The sequence below is a fragment of the Lytechinus variegatus genome, chromosome 4, assembly GCF_018143015.1.
Source record: "Lytechinus variegatus isolate NC3 chromosome 4, Lvar_3.0, whole genome shotgun sequence".
Lineage (NCBI taxonomy): Eukaryota > Metazoa > Echinodermata > Echinoidea > Temnopleuroida > Toxopneustidae > Lytechinus > Lytechinus variegatus.
The window spans coordinates 41812209-41834040 of NC_054743.1; the positions used below are offsets into that span (position 1 = coordinate 41812209).

The 21832-nt window shown below is 36.3% G+C and overlaps 1 protein-coding gene across 1 annotated transcript in view; it reads right to left on the reverse strand.

Annotated features, from left to right (window-relative positions):
• Positions 1-21832, reverse strand: part of LOC121412997 (transcription cofactor vestigial-like protein 2) — a 42148-nt gene that overhangs the window by 12325 nt on the left and 7991 nt on the right. Inside the window, exon 3 of the mRNA XM_041605760.1 lies at positions 13246-13785. Within this exon, the coding sequence (XP_041461694.1) occupies positions 13246-13785 (540 nt within the window). The remainder of the gene's footprint in view (positions 1-13245; positions 13786-21832) is intronic.

Consider the following 21832-nt stretch of genomic DNA (forward strand, 5'->3'; position numbering starts at 1 on the left):
TGAGGCAAGTTCCAATGGAGTTTGTTATAACTGTACTACAAATGATGGTGAAGCCAATTTAAAAGGAGGTGAGGCAAGTTTCAGTGGAGGTTTTTTAAAAAGAATAAACTGTACCACACATTATGGTGAAGCCAGTTTAAAAGGAGGTGAGGCAAGTTTCAATGGAGGTTTTTTAAAAAGAATAAACTGTACCACACAAATTCTGTTGAAGCCAGTTTTAAAGGAGGTGAGGCAAGTTTCAATGGAGGTTTTTATAATTGTACTCTAAATTATGGTGAAGCCAATTTAAATGGAGGTGAGGCAGGTTTCAATGGAGCTCAGTTTTTTTAAAAAGAATAAACTGTACCACACATTATGGTGAAGCCACTTTAAAAGGAGGTGAGGCAAGTTTTAAAGGAAGTTCTTTCTAACCGTACTCCAAATTATGGTGTAGCCAAGTTAAAAGGAGGTGAGGCAAGTTTCAATGGAGGTTTTTATAATTGTACTCTAAATTATGGTGAAGCCAATTTAAATGGAGGTGAGGCAGGTTTCAATGGAGCTCAGTTTTTTAAAAAGAATCAACTGTACCACACATTATGGTGAAGCCACTTTAAAAGGAGGTGAGGCAAGTTTCAATGGAGATTTTTATAACTGTACTCTAAATTATGGTGAAACCAATTTTAAAGGAGGTGAGGCAAGTTTTAAAGGAAGTTCTTTCTAACCGTACTCCAAATTATGGTGTAGTCAAGTTAAAAGGAGGTGAGGCAAGTTCCAATGGAGTTTGTTATAACTGTACTACAAATGATGGTGAAGCCAATTTAAAAGGAGGTGAGGCAAGTTTCAATGGAGGTTTTTTAAAAAGAATAAACTGTACCACACATTATGGTGAAGCCAGTTTAAAAGGAGGTGAGGCAAGTTTCAATGGAGGTTTTTTTAAAAGAATAAACTGTACCACACAAATTCTGTTGAAGCCAGTTTTAAAGGAGGTGAGGCAAGTTTCAATGGAGGTTTTTATAATTGTACTCTAAATTATGGTGAAGCCAATTTAAATGGAGGTGAGGCAGGTTTCAATGGAGCTCAGTTTTTTTAAAAAGAATAAACTGTACCACACATTATGGTGAAGCCACTTTAAAAGGAGGTGAGGCAAGTTTTAAAGGAAGTTCTTTCTAACCGTACTCCAAATTATGGTGTAGCCAAGTTAAAAGGAGGTGAGGCAAGTTTCAATGGAGGTTTTTTAAAAAGAATAAACTGTACCACACATTATGGTGGTCGAAGCCAGTTTAAAAGGAGGTGAGGCTAGTTTCAATGGAGTTTTTTTTTTTAAAGAATAAACTGTACCACACATGTTATGTTGAAGCCAGTTTAAAAGGAAGTGAGGCAAGTTTCAATGGAGGTTTTGAAAAAGAATGAATTGTACTACACATGATGGTGAAGCCAGTTTAAATGGAGGTGAGGCAGGTTTCAATGGAGGTTTTTTAAAAAGAACAAATTATGGTGTAGCCAATTTAAAAGGAGGTGAGGCAAGTTTCAATGGAGGTTTTTATAACTGTACTCTAAATTATGTTGAAGCCAATTTAAAAGGAGGTGAGGCAATTTCAATGGAGGTTTTCTTTTAATAGAATTAAATGTATTTCACCTTATGGTGAAGCCAGTTTAAATGAAGGCGAGGCAAGTTTCAATTAATGGAGGTTTTTTAAAAAGAATAAACTACCGGTATTATGGTGAAACCAATTTTAAAGGAGGTGAGGCAAGTTTTAAAGGAAGTTTTTTATAACCGTACTACAAATGATGGTGAAGCCAATTGAAAAGGAGGTGAGGCAAGTTTCAATGTAGGTTTTTGAAAAGAATAATTTATGGTGAAGCCAGTTTGAAAGGAGGTGAGGCAAGTTTCAATGGAGATTTTTAAAAAGAAAAAACTGTACTGGTATTATTTAAAGGAGGTGAGGCAAGTTTTAAAGGAAGTTCTTTATAACCGTACTCCAAATTATGGTGAAGCCAATTTAAAAGGAGGTGAGGCAAGTTTCAATGGACACACTTGAAAAAGCCATCTTGTAGCTTCTTGTCAACTTCTTGATTCACAATCACGCACGTGGTAGTATAAAAAAATGCCTGCACTGTATGTACTGACTCGATGCAAGCGCTGCGTTCACGTGTATAATTATCGTGAAGGGTGCTCTTTAATATTGCCTGTAGCTCATACAAAAAAAAAACAAATCATGGTGCAGAAAGTGGAACCTCCATTGAAACTTGCCTCACCTCCTTTTAAACTGTCTGCACCATAATGTGTGGTACAGTTTATTCCTTTTAAGAAACGTACATTGAAACTTTCCTCACCTCCTTTTCAATTGGCTTCACACTCATGTGTAGTACAGTTATAAAAAAAACTCCATTGGCACTTGCCTCACCTCCTTTTAAATTGGCTACACCATAATTTGGAGTACGGTTATAAAAAACTTCCTTTAAAACTTGCCTCACCTCCATTCAAATTGGCTTCACCATAATTTAGAGTATGTTATAAAAACCTCCATTGAAACTTGCCTCGCCTCCATTTAAACTGGTGCCGCTTCACCATAATGTGTAGTACAGTTTATTCGAAAAAACCTCCATTGAAACTTGCCTCACCTCCATTCAAACTGGCTTCACCATAATGTGTGGTACAGTTTATTCTTTTTAAAAACCTCCATTGAAACTTTCCTCACCTCTTTTCAAACTGGCTTTACCATAATGTGTGGTACAGTTTATTTTATTCTTTTTAGAAAACCTCCATTGAAACTTGCCTTACCTCCATTCAAATTGGCTTCACCATAATTTAGAGTACAGTTAACCTCAATTGAAACTTGCCTAGCTCGCCTCCTTTTAAACTGGCTTCACTATAATGTGTAGTACAGTTTATTCTTTTGAAAAAAACTCCATTGAAACTTGCCTCACCTCCTTTTAAAGTGGCTTCACCATAATGTGTGGTACAGCCTATTCTTTTTGAAAAACTGAGCTCCATTGAAACCTGCCTCACCTCCATTTAAATCGGCTTCACCATAATTTAGAGTACAATTATAAAAACCTCCATTGAAACTTGCCTCACCTCCTTTAAAACTGGGTTAAACATAATATGTGTGGTACAGTTTATTCTTTTTAAAAAAACCTCCATTGAAACTTGCCTCACCTCCTTTAAAACTGGCTTCACTATAATGTGTGGTATAGTTTATTCTTTAAAAAAAAACCCTCCATTGAAACCTGCCTCACCTTCATTTAAATTGGCTTCACCATAATTTGTGGTACATGCAGTTTATTCTTTTTAAAAAACCTCCATTGAAACTTGCCTCACCTCCTTTCAAACTGGCTTCACCATAATTTAGAGTACAGTAATAAAAACCTCCATTAAAACTTGCCTCAACTCCTTTTAAACTGGCTTCAACATAATATGTGTGGTACAGTTTATTCTTTTTAAAAAACCTCCATTGAAACTTGCCTCACCTCCTTTCAAACTGGCTTCACCATAATGTGCAGTTTATTCTATTTAAAAAACCTCGATCCATTGAAACTTGCCTTAGCTGCATTTAAACTGGCTTCACAATAATGTGTACAGTTTATTCTTTTGAAAAAACCTCCATTGAAACTAATTGCCTCAATTACTTTTATGGCTTCATCATAATGTGTGATACAGTTTATTCTTTTTAAAAAAACTCCATTGAAACTTGCCTCACCTCCTTTTAAACTGGTTTCACCATAATGTGTGGTACAGTTTATTCTTTTTAAAAAACCTCCATTGAAACTTGCCTCACCTCCTTTTAAACTGGCTTCACCATAATGTGTGGTACAGTTTATTCTTTTTAAAAAAACCTCCATTGAAACTTGCCTCACCTCCTTTCAAACTGGCTTCACCATAATGTGTGGTACAGTTTATTCTTTTTAAAAAACCTCCATTGAAACTTGCCTCACCTCCTTTCAAACTGGCTTCACCATAATGTGTGGTACATGCAGTTTATTCTTTTTAAAAAACCTCCATTGAAACTTGCCTCACCTCCTTTCAAACTGGCTTCACCATAATTTGTGGTACATGCAGTTTATTCTTTTTAAAAAACCTCCATTGAAACTTGCCTCACCTCCTTTTAAACTGGCTTCACCATAATGTGTGGTACAGTTTATTCTTTTTAAAAAACCTCCATTGAAACTTGCCTCACCTCCTTTCAAACTGGCTTCACCATAATGTGTGGTACAGTTTATTCTTTTTAAAAAACCTCCATTGAAACTTGCCTCACCTCCTTTCAAACTGGCTTCACCATAATGTGTGGTACATGCAGTTTATTATTTTGAAAAAACCTCCATTGAAACTTGCCTCACCTCCTTTTAAACTGGCTTCACCATAATGTGTGGTACAGTTGATTCTTTTTAAATAACTGAGCTTCATTGAAACCTGCATGCCTCACCTCCATTTAAATTGGCTTCAACATAATTTAGAGTACAGTTATAAAAACCTCCATTGAAACTTGCCTCACCTCCTTTTAAACTGGCTTCAACATAATATGTGTGGTACAGTTTATTAAAATCTCCATTGAAACTTGCCTCACCTCCTGGAGGGCGCTCTTTAATATGCCTGTAGGTTGTACGAAAAACGAAATCACGTTGCAGGGACTGGAAAAGGGAGTCTCTGATCTCGTCTTCGCTGCTTTCGTTTTTACAAACGGAATCACGGAGCGGAGAGCGTGTTCTGGTTTTGTTTTTGATACATAAAAACACAAATATAAAATGAGAAATCAGAGAGAGCCCAAAACATTTCTGATTTCCTATTCTGTTTTTGATCAACAAAAACGAAATCACAGCACTGGTTTTCACGCTGTGATTTCGTTTTTTGTTTTCAAAGACCGAACCACGTACTGATTTTCCGTTTTCGCTGTACGCTGAACGGGTATGAAAAACGAATTATCCATTAGTACCCTGATTCAAAACATTTCTGATTTCATATTCTGTTTTTGATCAACAAAAACGAAATCACAGCACGGGTTTTCACGCTGTGATTTCGTTTTTTGTTTTCAAAGACCGAACCACGTACTGATTTTCCGTTTTCGCTGTACGCTGAACGGGTATGAAAAACGAATTATCCATTAGTACCCAGATGCATGAGGGTATACAGCCTGCAGCGGTGAGGGCATCTCGAGGGAAGAGAAGCCTGCCCAATGATAGGAATGAAATGTAATTGTGTCTCTCGCGGGAGCTTTTGAAAAAGGGACATCATTATTTTTGATAAACTTCGATTTGTTATTCTGCCCGATATAAGTAACCCGCAACTGTTTCAAGTTTCCAGTCAGTGTTGGATTCACAGTCTTCACAGAGCAAGTCGCTTCTCCATTTCGATCCATGTTTTAGACTGGTTTATCTGCAGTCATGATGGAGGTGACATAATTTTTAATTTTAGTATCTTCTAATTGAAATAACAAAATGAATGTTATACATTTGAATGAGTCAAATATATAGTAATAAAAAAGATCTGCAACCATTAAAAAGACCCTAAAATCTCCACAATAGCCTAAAATGGCTTTTTATAGACACTATGTTATCGCTAGATCATTTTCATATAGTTCATGGTCGATATAGTTTGAACGACTTTGTTACTGTTTCTTCTTCTCTTTTTTTTTCTTCTTCTCTTTCTCCTATTCCTTCTTCTTCCTCTTCTTCGTCAAGGTCTCCCTTTTCTCAATTTTTAGGTTTCTTCTGCTTATTCTTCTTAATTTCTTATCTTCTCTTCTTCCTTTTCTTCGAATTCTTTTTCATCTTCCCTCCTCCTCCATCTTCTTCTCCTCCTCCTTCCCCAATTCTTCCTTTTATTTTATCAGGCTTCTTTTTTTCTTTATTATTTCTTTTTTTGTAATACTACGGACATACATGGGGGCCCTACTAATTTATATTTAAGACAACGTCGTTTTTTTTTTTCGCTCTTTCTGTCTCACGTGTCTCATAAGTTGGGATTGAGCCTCTGGCGGATCATTCGTCACCATTTCGTTAGCTATGCCCCACATCTTGTCTCTCCCCCTCCCCTTCAGCCCACCCCATGCACTACCTTTGCTTCGTACATCCAGTATGCATCACCATTCTTTCTAATTTCATGAAAACCATCTTCCCATTAGATAAAAAATTGAATCACCGTCTTCACTCATTTCTAATCAAGACAAAACAATTGCAAAAATAATAACTATACATGTAGCTGTAACATCAGGGAGACCAATGGGGCATTGCAAGAAACTTGCGATCAATAACCAAGTATAATTTCAGTCTCTAAATCAAGCATATGTCTTTTAATTAATTACAAATTTGCAACTGATTGCTAATCTCCTCCTTGAAACAAGGAGTGTAATCTGATTTGCTATAGTTAAATTTGATCCATTAGTTGTAAAATTGCAACATAATATTTGCAAGTGATTGCAAATATTCACAGAATCCCTACATAAAAGCTAACATGATCACCACACTATTCGGAAAACTAAAACGCACCCCACACAATAACTTAAAAAAAAATGACAGTGCATTTTATATCATTACGCCTTCCCTAATGATAACAAATTATTTCTATATCGCCTTTTCAAAGTATTCCAATGTATGATTTGCATGAAAAATATGATACAGATATGAGATGTTATAATCACTTAATGCTTCCAAGAGAAAAGAAGATAAAGAGTGTAAGAGTTATTTTATGAGTTGTCAATAATTCATCTACTATTTTCTTAAAAAGATGATAGTAATTTTGCTATATATGTATTTCTTTTTTTTTTCATGTGAAAGTGTTGAAGTTACTGACAAATAAAAACAATTTAATACAAAAAAGATCCATTAGTCCTTCCAGCTTCTTAAGCACCTAACATTAGATACTGAAAAGTTGTCTTTTAAAAATATTTCCACGAATCTCTCGAGAATTTCAGCTTTTAAATCACCAAACTTAGATAATTCTTCAACCATCTCACGAATGCATGATTATGATAGATCTATATGTGTAATCATGATGCAAGACAAGTCAAGGTAATCGCAACAATTTCTGAATTATGATTTTTTTTTTTCTGCAGGAGAACCGTCATGACAATGATTACATCGATTGTGTAAAAGAAATTTACAATTTCATCCCTTTCGTCAGGTAAATCCCCTACAAAGAGACGGCATAACTTAAAACGTCTGGTTTTACGCTTTATCCACAATTATCATCATGATCAACGCGCTGTCTACAATCTGTAAAATTACGTTTATTCAAGCTGTTTGTCTGTTTATTCATGAAGGTTGCATCCCACATGATCACAATAATTTTTCTGCCACCTTGGAAAGTGTTACCATGGCAACGGCCATGACTACATGACAAGTTGAAGAAAGGTGTATGACTAATAGCAGAGGTACGCCAATTTCCATCCCCTCCAAAAAGTCCCTGAAAAACGAAAAAGCGACGAAAAAGTAAAGAATAACAAAGAAAATAGGGGTGATTAGAAGTAAGTCAAGGCCGTCTGCAATATGGTGTTTTAAAGTGAAGGTGTAAAAATGGGGGCGCGTTGTTTCAAATTATGAAAATTAAAAAGGGGTAATATAAGGAGGGTTAGGTGACGGTGTATATCTTTGGCGGAGTAATATTAGTTTTGTAGTGAAGGTGATGATTGGAGGGGAATGGTCGGACGAGGATGGGGGGATTAAGGTAGTGATGAGGGATTTACTGATTGGACACGTTCACAGTCATAGAAGAAGGATGAGGGATGATGGCGATGGCGTAGGTTGGATGAGCTACTTTCTGATCAATTTTTAATTTATGGAATACGCAGGAAAGGGGTAATGTCATGATGATGATGATGATGATGATGATGATGGTGGTGGTGGTGATGATGATAATGATGATGATGATGATGGTGGTGGTGGTGGTGGTGGTGGCGGCGATGATATTGATGATGAAGGTGGTGGTGATGATGATGATGGTGGTGGTGGTGATGATGATGATGATCATGATGATGGCGTTGGTGGTGATGATGGCGGCGATGATGATGATGGTGGTGGTGGTGATGATAATGATGGTGATGATGGTGGTGATGATGATGGTGGTGGAGGTGGTGGTGGTGGTGATGATGATGATGATGATTGTGGCGATGATGATGATGATGATGGTGGTGGTGGTGGTGGTGGAGATGATGGTGACGCCCACGATGATGATGATTGGTTGGTTGGTGGTGATATTTTACCTGATTGCTAACGGCTAAGAAAGCATGAATGCTTGTAAGCAAGCAACCAGAGGACCGACGGCTTAAGTTCCTCTCCGAAGGACCTGGTACTGAGGATTAATGCCTTACCAAAGGGCACTAGCGCACCAAGTGGGAATCGAACCCGGGTCACCGGAATACGAATCCCCCGCTCTGCCGACTGAGCTATCGCACCTCCCATAATATGATGATAATGATGAAGGTAACGATGACGATGATGATGACGATGATGGTGGTGGTAGTGGTGTTACAGGTTATGATGATGATGATGATGGTGAGCATGTCATTATTATTACCATTATTTATCATTCATATCCTTACCATGATAGTGATTAATATCAAAATCATTTTTCTTTTGTTTTCAATTTCAATAGACGTATTATGTTCGACCAAAGAGATTTGAATCTCCTTGATTTAAAATGACCAAAACTATTGCGTCTACACAAAAAAAGGAAACAGAAACGGAGGGGATGTGAGTACTATTTCATTTTTTTTATAAACCTGTCTAAATATGAATTTTAATCATCTAAGAAGTAGTTCACTTCAATATTATTACACCATCTCCACCAAAACGACCATAACCAAGACTATCACCACTCAACGGCATCGGTCTTCTGCACTCGACCCAGGTGAAGTAAATGGGTACCAGCAGGAAAAGAATTCTTTACAAAACTGTGAGCACCGAAATCAGTTGCCTATCCTTTTGCAGGGCTAATATCGGAGGACATTGGCACCCATGAAGGTGGATATGTACAGTATACACTGAAGGCCTGTCTCGTCATGTCATTTTCATTAAACAATTAAATTTTCATGGAGCTAAGCATATTGTCTTGTCTCATCTAGAAAGGCACACTGCAAAGCCGCCGGTGTTAATTCAACACCAGCCTGGTATGCTGGTATCTATATCGGTCCACACCAGAGAAAAAAAAACATCAGTTAAGATTCAAACCGATATTGGTTTATCACTAATTGGTGTTGCTTCAATGCCAAATTTGTGTTAGCCTAACACCAAACCGGTGTTGTTTCAACACCTCTTTGTGGACCGATATAGATACCAGACTGGTGTTAAATTAACACCGGTGTTTTTGCAGTGCACGCGTATTCAACAAATGAAATAATGGGCAATTTAAGCTTGCCAGAGTTTTGGACATCCACGTCAGAACTTTCGATACAATTCTTTGTTCAGAAACGACATGGAACGTTTCATTTTCCAACAATCCTATTCTCCAGTGACAGAAAGTCGAAAGTGGAAAGTGGCGGGTAATGGAACCAGACAAAATAATCGCGGTTAATTCCACGGAGCTTGCTACTGCGATTAGTGTTACACTGATTCGGTAATGTAATAACACTGATAGGTCTGTCTGCTAAAACTTGAATGAGATGACAAAGATGCCTGTCAGCGCAACACGCAATGTTGCCAATAAAGTAGTGGGTTTGTTCCCACTGCCTCCATTTTCTTGCCGCCCCCCCCCCCCCCCACACACACTTTGAGAAACTTGGGTAGGTCCCGGCGGCTGGAAAGAAACAGATTAGTCTGCAGGCCAGACACTTGGTTTTCGCAATTCGCATATAACATGTATAATGTGAGTCTGAAGTAGTGAGACTAGATTCACTATGTACTGTGGCTGCCTCTTATTTGACACAGACAGAACCTTAGGCGTCTAGTCTTCACTCTTGACCTGTTATTAGTTAAAGCGTCAAATATGAGTCTGTGTTTGCAGACTAGAAACAGCATATCATGCGGTGTGTTCATACTGTGAACTATGTGATTCACACTGTTGAAATGCTTTCTCGATACATAATCAAATGGTTATAACCGATATAAGTGTGGCGATAATAATTTCACACTCTGGACACGTTTACAATGACTGTTCAGTGTGTTTCACATGGTGTGAACATGTTATTCACACTGTGGATACGCTTTCAGACTATTCAGTGTGAAATGTGGAGATGCTATCACATCATGGACGAATCTACAGTTTTTGTGTTCACAGTGTGTTCACATAATGGACTGCTGGTGTGAAGATATGATCCACACTGTTAATATGATCAAATTGAACAGTGTGAAGGTGGTTTCACATTGTGTTCCTCAAAGTGAACATATTGTGGCCCACGCTGTGGCCCACACTGAGTTCTGTCCAGTAGGGATATGTGTATGGAGCGAGGGTGTGTAGAACAATGTGAATGTGATTTCACAATGTGTTCCACACTGTGAACATACTGTAGGACACTGTGTTCTGTCCAGTATGGATGTGTGTATGGAGTGAGGGTTTGTTGGAATGCTCAAATTTAACAGTGTGAAGGTTATTTCACATTGTGTTCTACACTGTGGACACACTGTGGACAGCGTGTTCTGTTTAGTAGGGATGTGTGTATGGAGTGAAAGTGTGTTGAAATGCTCAAATTGAACAGTGTGAAAATGATTTCACAATGTGTTCCACACTGTGAGCACACTGTATTCTGCCCAGTAGGGATATGTGTATGGAGTGTAGGTGTGTTGATATGCTCAAATTGAACAGTGTGAAAATGATTTCACAATGTGTTCCACACTGAACACATTGTAAACATTGAGTTCTCTCCATCAAGAAAGTTACAAGGTTAAAAAAAAATATGTAACATTTTGCATAAACTATATAAAAAGTGGGCAATTTGGATGATTGTTTTTTACAATGGTGAATTCTTCGAGAATGACTATGAGATGCGCTGACGTTGTCAACCACTTTATACGAATGATTACATAATCACTTCAATCAGAACATAACCCTTGATTAGAGAGGGGAAAAACATTTTTCAATACATAATCAATTTGTTGTCACAGAAATCAGTGAAAACTAATCAGATTTTAATCATAAAAATATTCAGTTAAAAGTCGCGTTCTTTCGAGCAATAATACGCAAGCACGTCTATCTCAAGTCAGGCATGACAACTTCAATTAATGACAAAAGTGGGTTCCTATATCCATCAAGTGATGTGCAAATCAGTATTATTAATATAGTTTGCTTTGAAGAGGTAAAGGAATTGAGGTATAAAATTCTTTCAAACATCCCGATTATAAAAAAAGGAATATAAATGATAATTTTCCAAAGATAATTCAAACAATGTTTTTACATCATTAAGATTATTCCCACAATCAAAGGCTTATCAGAAACAATTGATTAGGCCTATGTATGATGAGTGACCTTGCCACTACAGTTCCATTAAAGTAGTCGCTGTGCATTGACCAGATATAGGAGTATAATTTTGGAAACAATCTTGTATGACGAATTAACTTCGAATGGATTTATTAAAACGAAACTCATAAACAAGAATTATTAAATGTAAAATGGGGACATGCATCAAATGGATGGAGAAAAATTCAACACGTGCAATCTGATAAGAAGAGGCAGTGGAAACGGGCCTCACAAAGAGAGAGAATGGCAGACCGGTAGAGCGTCTTTCGTCATTGGTATTGGAAGGATTATAAGATACGTTGCAAGTAAATCAATTTAGTTTCTTCCAAACTTTGGACAACAAGAACCCGATGAAAGTTGACCAAGATCGACCGAGAACGACGAAGATGTTGCATGATGGGCAAAGAGGATGAGATAGAATGAGAGTGAAATGAAACACAGAGAAGATTCGAAGGAAAGATGTAGGCCTATCGAAGGAGAAAGGGGTAAGAGGGGGAGACGAGACTTGTTAGACTTAACTAAAACCATTGACAGGTCCAGAATTATCGGAAGGGGGACAAAGATAGACAAAGAAATATAGTGAAAATAATAAATCTCGAAAGAACATAAGTATGAAAGGAAGAAAGAAAGAAAGATAGAAAAACGAAAGAGAGAAAGAAAAATAAAGAATTAAAAGAAAATAAATTACAAGGAAAAAAGAAAATTGCCAATATTGTCGGAAAGCCACAAAATGAAGCAAAATAACCACTGGGATTTTTTTTCTGGGGGAGGGGCTACCTCCATTCGCCCCCCCCCCCCCTCAGAGGAACAACACTACTGTGGAGTATGACATGTACTAAAATGTGACTGTATGGGAAGGGGTAAGAAAAGAAGGAAAAGGGTTGGGATAATTTGGATGAAACAATGGGAATCGCATACAGCTTGTCCCAATAACATCGCAAATTTTGCAGCGAAATTTTGAACCAGAACCCCCCCCCCCGAAACATTAAAAAATGATGCAAAACAGACAACAAAAATACATGAGAAAAATAAGAAAATCATTTGATTTAATCTGGACTGCGCCACCTTTGATATTTCCTGGAATCAGCAGATGAAGAGGAGTCCTTGGGTTTTTATTTATTTTTTTAAAGGTTTTTGTTGGGTAAGATCTCCTATGTGTTTAAAAATATCATTTTTTAGATTCTTTCATATCTCTTCTTTCTGTCATATTAGCCTACTGAACTATACTCTGATTACGCAGTATATACTAGACTCCTCCCCCTATCATCACGGATTAACCAATCACGTCAATTTGTAAGTTAATAACCCGCCCCCATTTTTCAATAGTACGTTATTCTTCCCAAAGGATTAATATTCATCTTTGTTTTGTATACTTGAATCCCATAGGTATTTAACCCCATTTGCTACCGAACTTAATGGTTATTGAGCGTTGATGTATTCCATTTTCTAGGACATTCCAGGGTATTATTTTGATATGTTATGCACAAGCTGTTGTTGTTGGTATATTTTAAATAGAGGATTTTATGTCTTTTTTCTCCCCCGTTACATTATCTGATTGTTGCTACTATTATCATCATCGTCGTATTCTTCATCATCACCATCATTATTATCATCATAATCACCTTTATCATCAGCATCATCATCGTCGTCATTATCATCATTAGTATCCCATTATGAGTATATTAGTCCTACTGCTAACATCAACATCGTCATCATTATTATAATCATCACCATCATTATCTTCATTAGTAGCAGAGAAGGGTAAAACTATTTTTTTTAAGTATAGAAGTGAGAAGGAAGGATATTAACCAGAGGATGGGGGGGGGAGGTATCCACGAGAGAAATTATAATATTCAAAGGTTGATTATAATCATTAACTTCACCTGTTTCGACGGTGTATGACGGTACCTCTGTCGTTGATTGGTGACTATGAGGGGTGTAGGTCGACGGCCATTCCGTCGTCGACGACTTCGTAAAGTCACACTGACCCGGTATCGTCGGCAGCCGCCCCGGTCTCACGGACGGTTGAATGAGCAAAGAGCTGTACCTCGGGCTGAACGCGCTTCCCGGCGACACTCCGTAACCCAACTCGTGCAACCCCGCGTGATGGTGATGCGCGTAGGACGACTGGTGGTGCGCGGGGAACCCGTAATGCCATGCCTCTGCCTGCGAATGGTGCATGGAAGCTGCCCGGTGGTGCGCGTGGTGGTGCATGGTGTATGAATCGGCGGCCGCTTGTGCGGCGTTGAGGAGGGATGATGTGTCGTGGTGCGTTGAGGTGCTCGTCGGGTACATTGAGTTGAGATGCAGGCTGTTGCTGCTGATGTTGGCGTTGTTATTGTTGCAGTTCGTGACGTTACTGTAAAAATTTGAATTCCAGAAGGACGGTGGAAAGCTACGTTTACACATCGGCGTCGGCGAACCTAGGAATCAGGCAAAAATAAACATTATTATACCAGAATACGTTTAACGAAAGCATATTACCAACAGCCCATGCCTACTGATGGCTCTTTTTTTTTGGGGGGGGGGGAGGAGCCGATGCACCTTCTTTCCTAAACGATGATATTTTGGTAAACATCATTTTTGCCAGACGTGGGATTCTTAAACACTATTGTCTTTAAAATTACACTGAACGCAAGGAGCTTTCAGTATCATGATTTTTACCAAAATTTCTTAAGACTCTATATGATTTTAATTTTTTAAACCGAATCTACGAAGGCTTGGACAATTATTTCTACTATCGATCTGGGGCTTACTTCTAGTTTTACACCCGCTAGAATATTTTCCAAAACATGCTTTTAATTACAATTGCCCCATTTTCATCATGATTATCGGTAAGCAAATAGAATCAGGGTCGTCGCTCTGTGTTTCAAATGGGGGGGGGGGGCGTATACTAAATGTGAAAAATAATGACAAAAATTTAAAAAAAATTATACTAAAGACTTTTGCACGCAAAGGCAAGAAATGACATTTTTACAAGTTTAATGGTATTTTTATGCCCAAGAAATCAATTAAATGGCTTTATATACAGTGCTTTCCGAAACTCTTTTAAGCATATATTTCCACCACATAAATAGCGAGTTTTTGCAATTGCAAAAGGGACGGATTCTACAAAATAGTAAATCTGTTGAAAATGACTGTCAAATCACAATGAACAGATGAGAGGTCTTTGTCGAATAATGGTGAACCGGGAAAGCTGATCTTTAAGTCGCGGAGCTGACAAAAAGAGTAAATATGTCGTTTGTCCAGAGTCATGGACGACACTGCAGTTCTGATTCACAAATTTTCGACAAAAACTGCTTTATCATAAAGGGCTCTCGAAAATAGATTCTCTACGTTCCAGAAAGTGTCAATATTCAATATGTTTGCTCCAATAATTGCATGGGGGGCGAACATCCCCCAATCCTGTCTTCCCCCGTCACGATCGACGCCTCTGGGTAGAATGTATGTAACATACTCTATAAAAGTGTGTTCTAAAATGCGACATGAATTTCCATTCACTTTTCAAAATGATTGGTCAATATTATTGTTTGAGCAAAGACAATGGTCGAAATTAACCGAAATTCAGGTAAACTCTAACCAATTAATTGATTAACTTTGATCAGTGAGGCGGGGTGCAGTGGTATTACCTTCATCAAATATTCAGCAAAACCTTGGTTATGTTGACAAATCCTTTATAAGAGTGTTCTTTTATTCTCTAAAGGATAAACTAACATGACATCAAAATCCAGAGCATAACATCGTGCATATATATACATGTATATTTGATATATATTCGATACTGGACTACATTCTTAAAATAAACATAGGCCTGTAAGTGACGGATAGCTACGAGTGCTCATCAATCTTTCACTCGTATTAGCGGCTGTTGAACGGGAAACCTCAGGGACAGTCCCCCGCTAGCTTGGTATGCGCTCCCCGCTAGTTTCACATCTTCCCAAGACGAGCATTAAAGATATAATGTATAGCCCTAAATAGTGATCGTGGCAAAAATAAGTCTTAATCATCATGAATATTTACAATCCAGACGAACCATACACAAAGTTATGTTCCAAATTTTTATTTCTTCATTCCTCAAAAACAGGTAAATTTCTGGTTTGATATTATTTTAATATATTTAAACAGAGTTGATCTGACAAAAATTCTTTCCGAAAATTATTAATGCAGTGGCGCCCCCCTCAACTATATAGAATTTCCCTCCGTACATCATTGTGTGCCCCATACCCACCTCTCTCTCTCTCTCTCTTTTACTCATGACCATGGGGGCAATTCCCCCAGTTTGAACATTTGTCCTCCATTTGCTCTTCTTGCTTAAAAAATAGCGTTTTAATGATGTCGCCACTGCATTCGTGTTATCATGAATATGTATTTCATGTCATTTTGCTAAATAATAATAATTGATAATTATTTTGGTTCAAAGCTAGTAAAATATTGAACCTGAATAGGGAAATTCAAGTAGTACTTGTACTTATGTAACGAACTAATTAAAACAGAGAAGAAAATTCCACTACCTTACTTTCCCGGTGGCTATTGTCTTGCAAAGAAAAATTCAAAATGTGTATAACTCCTATATACAGAGGGTTCATTTAATAAAAATAAATAAATAAATAAAACCTAACTATACATTTCAGCCAAATATTTGATCGATAGTGGCTAACTTTGTCTATAGATAGCAATAAGCATATCTCATGCATCTTTTTAGAATTCAAATCAATTTGTTAATATGACCAAAGCCACTAGTAAGCTAATAATACATAACAGCTAAATACAGTTTCGTAATTTAAAAAAATGGTAGTATTTAGTTCATTTTTTTCAAACCCGTCACTCATTCAATAAACAATACACTTCACCTTTTTTATTTGTGTAATACACAGTGCGTACAATATAAAACTTGCAATTTTATTCACACACCCCTCCGAAAAATACGACTGTGTTTAATCTTACCTCTCTCAATACTCCTATATACAGAGGGTTCATTTAATAAAAATAAATAAATAAATAAAACCTAACTATATAGTAGACCGGCCAAAACGATTTTTTATACTTTGGACGGCAAAATTTGTTAATGCTTGCTAATGCTTGGCATCCCAGCTAAAAGTTTTGCAAAAATACCCAGGAATAGCGTATGGCCGGATGCCAAGCGCAATTTTGCGTGAAAATGTAATTTTTAGCGTAAAATCTGAAAGACTGTCGAAAATCACGCATTTTGATATTTTGACGGATTATCATCATATTTTTGATTATCTTTGATATGAAATTATTTTTATTCAGAGTTTCAAATTATAAGTCTACTAAATATGCATTTCAAATTTGAATATTACACACACACATATGGCACAGGGAAACATAAAACCGCGATTTCCTCGAAATAAAAGTTTGTGAAAACTATCAATAGTTTGAAGTTTTTTTACGCAACATAAATTCTTCGATTTAAATGCGTTTATCCATCGAATGTATAGTAAATGTTCTAGTTCCACAAATATTAAAAGAATTTTCAAGTAAGATGGAAGATATCTCATTTTATTTTATCCGAAAGGAGACAATGTGCAGTTTACCAGGTGCGCATTTTGAAAGAAAAAATGAAAATACCGTACATTATGTACATAATTACATGTATAAGTACATACCAAAGCGAGTTTTTATTTAAATGTATAAGTCCATAATAAAGCGAGTTTTTAATTGGATAGCACAATTTGTCAATTTCTTGCATCCCAGCTAAAAGTCTTGCGAAAATACTGAGGAATAGCGTACGGGCGGATGCCAAGTGCACTTTTGCGTGAAAGTATCATTTTTAGCGTACAATCTTAAAGACTGTCGAAAATCACGCATTTTGATATTTTGACGGATTATCATCATATTTTTGATTATCTTTGATATGAAATTGTTTTTATTCAGAGTTTCATATTATAAGTCTACTAAATATGCATTTCAAATTTGAATATTACACACACATATATGGCAATATGAAATATAAAATCGTGATTTACTCAAAATAAAGGTTTGTAAAAACTATTAATGGTATAATGTTTGTGTTCCGCATCTCAATTTCGTCAAGATTTAGTGCTAACCGAATAAATACCTAATAATTGTTGTCATGACACATATAGTGAAAACAAATATTGAAATAAGATGCAAGATATATATCATTTTATGTTATATATGCGAAATACAACAATGCACATTATTTTATCAGATGCACATTTCTGATAAAAATAAACAGCGCACAATATTATATCGATATTGCACATAGCTTATATCAGTGCGATACTCGTCATGATATTATATAGGATTATGTTTGCTTTTGTAGAGTTTGATCTTCTTGCTATTTCCGCGAATGAATTGGTGCTGAACTTAAATCTACCTGTGGCGATATTCAGAAATAGGTCTGATATTTAATTTGCCGTTACCATGGTAACATTAATTTTACAGAAATATCTATATCCAAAATCATAGAAAACATACATGTATGAATAAAGCGATAGAATTAGCATTTTGAACCACTCTGTCAATCTACATTTTACTTCAGTTATTTGATTATCAAAGTATATTAAAAAATGGCCGTTGCACGGCAGTACCTATTTTTTGTCTCGCCGGCATGCTAGCAGAGCAGGACTAAAGGAGCCACTTCTCCGGTGGAGGTGACGGTAGTTTTGATATAACAGCGTCATATCAACCTTGAAATCTTAAGCAAAGTTACATTTTTCAAAATTTCATTATAACTTTGAACGTATAGAAAAAAAATTAATGACATCACTGAACTTAGGCCATATGGGGGTATTTTTTTAATGTCATCATAACTTATTATTTTTATTGATCCAGTTAAAGATTACACTTGAACATAAGGGTATTAAAGTATCATCGATTATTTTGCACAAATTTCAGTTCACATGATCAAGGTCATACGTTATTTAGGTTCGATGAGCTATGGATGGCGTTTTTGTGAATAATTATTAATTTCAGTTGTTTCCAATGTCCTGCTGCTATAATTATTATGTTAAAATATGAATAATACGACCCTGCAGCCCTTGACATTGGGAAATGCAGTTGTACGACCATACAATATATGCGCTGGACGCTGGTCATTAGCCTTTAGATTTGTTTGTCATAATGGTCTTGCGATGGCATTTCCCAAAATGGCAATACACTGTGATGAAATGATTTTAAGAATTGAAATGTGAACTTTAAAAGGACAAGTCCACCCCAACATAAATTGATTTGATTGAAAAGAGAAAAACAAAAATCCAATAAGCATTACACTGACAATTTCATCAAAATCGGATGTAAAATAAGAAAGTTATGACATTTTTAAGTTTTGCTTAATTTCACAAAACAGATATATAGGGGAAGGCGGGGTAAGTTGTGACAGTTTTTACATTTTGCGTGTTAGAATTGATATGATTAATAATCTTGTCGAAATAAGTACCTTGCTTTGAAATTTCATTCTTCTGAAATATTTTCCACCTATATATAAATTTCTACCCCAACACTGAAAGTCATCGTGACCTTTGAAAAAACCGATGTCAAATGGCTCAACTTGCCCCATATATGGGGTAAGTTTGAGCCACCTTCTGGGGTAAGTTGAGCCACAAAAACTATGTACAAAATGTATGGGGGAGAACCAGCATATCAATTTTTTGTTTAAAGTCTTTTCACTTGCTAATTCTCTATAAATACTAACATCCTGTAAAGGGAAAAGAGCAGTCATGTAAATTTGCTCCTTTCAGCCTGCATTTCAATCGATTTTTATGGTTTGTTTGTTTTTTAAGATACATTACCATAGGAATTACCATGGCTCAACTTGCCCCATGCTTTTTGGCTCAACTTACCCCAGTCCGAACTTAGTGCGATAATTTTGTATCCACACATTTATTATGCATCCATCATATAAAAGACTATGACAAGAATGAAGATCCATACCTGGACTAATAATGTTGTTATCATGTCTTTATTATATTTAAAGACGTGTGTGTTTATAAAGCACTTATCTATTTCACACTCTTTTATACTTTTTTGGCTGAAATTCACATTTTTCCCTCTAAAAAACTACTTTTTGTTTCAAAGTTGGAAACAATGTGGTGGGGTTAGGGGTTATGCTATGGGTCATCAATACATGACACCACCACAATGTCTGACTCATTCATTATTGGCCTGCGGCTGGTGGCTCAACTTGCCCCTATGCTCAACTTACCCCGCCTTCCCCTACACATCCTGGCTGGTAAGCAAATGAGGGGACTATGACGTCATCCACTCACTATTTTTTGTATTTTAATATATGAATTATTCTAAGTTTCTCCTCATTGTCAAGTGATACAACGATTAATTCCTCCCTGAGCTTGTGGAATTAGCATAGTTTTATAATATATGGTTCAGTCAGGTTGGTCCTAATTGCCATATAGATAAAAAAAAATGAAATATTGTATAATTCAAACAATACAAAAACAAAAGAAATAGTGAGTGATGGACATCATCGACTGACTCACCTAGTTGTGCATATCACTGTTTTGTTAAAAATATAAGCAAAACTTTAAAATGTCGTAACTTTCTTATATTATACATCCGATTTTGATGAAATTTTCAGCACTATGCTAGTTTGATTTTTCTCTATTTATTCAAGTCAGCATTTTCCTGGGGTGGACTTGACCTTTAAGAAACTACTCTTTTCGTATTTCAAACATCATTCCCCACAAATGAAAACTCTTAGCTCATGCAAATGGTTATTGGCCGATCTATTTTGATTTATGGTCTTATGAATTGTTCATTTAACTGATTAAAGAGACCTCAGTTGCATGAAATAATGCCTTCTACATTCTAAAATTGGGGAAATGAGCTACGGACTGACATAAGCCTTTTGATAGAGGATGCATGGAGGTGATGGGAGAAACTTGCCCCCCTCCCCCAAACAAAAAAAATCAAGAAAAGGCATAAACAATTGAAGCAAAATAATCGAAAGCTTGTTGGGGAGGGGGTCATTTACTTATTCATTAATTTTTATCTGTTATTTATACATCAATATATATTTATTTATTCATTACTGCCTCAATTGAATGTAATTATTGTAATTTCAAACATTTTTTTTCTTAATAAACACAAATTCTTCCCTTGTTTAAAACGATTGGTCAGTCAGCTGCACTCACCAGCAGCGTAGCTAGGATTTTATCAACAGAGAAGTACGGGGGCGGGGCTTGGTATTTTGCAGGGGGTACCAAAATAGATTCTCACAAGCACAATTAAGTATCTGACAAGTCCTATTTGAATAATGCGAGCATATTTTTAACATGCCATGAAATTAATAGCTGAAAGTTAGAAAGTTACACAATTCGTAAGTGTAATCATGAACATGATTCATATTTAATTGAAATGTTATTTTTTTTATTCTGACATTAAAACGGAGCATTTAATACATTAAAAAAATCTATAGGATTTTGATGTGAGCGCGAAACGCAATCTGATATTTATATTCCAATTCGTGAACTGGACATTTTGATAAAGTTTTGAAATAAACAATATTATAATCTGTTTAAAAAGAATCCAGTACAAGCCGAGTCGTTTTTTTTATTAGAAACGAAACATTCTAAGGCGCGATAGCTCAATCGGTAGTGAGGGGGTTTCGAATTCCGGTGGCCTGGGTTCGATTCCCACTTAGTGCGCTAGTGCCAAGTAAAGCATTTAAATGCCTTATACTAGTAATGGTAGTAAGGCATTTTAATCCTCATTATAGATCCCTCGGAGAGTACCTTAAGCTATCGCTCCTCTAGTTGCTAGCTTAGAAGCATTCACGCTTTCTTAGCAAATGAGGTAAAATAAAAATCGTCAAATCATGAACAGTGATCAGTATTAAATTATAGCATTTGATGCGAGCGCGAAGCGTGAACTGAAAATTTCGAATTGAATGAATGATTTTGAACATGTTTTCAATGTGGAAAAAGATGAATATCTTACTAAACAAAACCGTTAGCGCAAAAGCGGGATACTTTCAGCTCCATGTAATCCTTTCGGACACTATACATGACCTTAGACAGCGGGGGAGGGAGGGGCAGAGGCAGTTGCGGCCAGAAATTTTGTAATTCGTTTTTTAAGTACTTATTCATGTAATTATGTTTATAATTTACAGTATCTTCAAATTTACACTCAAATCCCCCCCCCCTCCCGGATAAATTTTGCATGTCCCATTTCGGAATTATCTCTTCCACCTTACTTAAAAATTATTTTGATATATGTGACATTAGAAACGATCGATATTCAATTGATGAACCAATTTAAATCGAAGAATTTGAGTTGTAAACAACTAAGAGCTATTGATAGTGCTCACAAACTTTTATTTCGAGTAAATCACGATTTTTTGTGTCATATTGCCATATATGTGTGTGTAATATTCTAAATTGAAATCCATATTTAGTAGACTTATAATTTGAAACTCTAAATAAAAACAATTCCATATCAAAGATAATCAAAAATATGATGATAATCCGT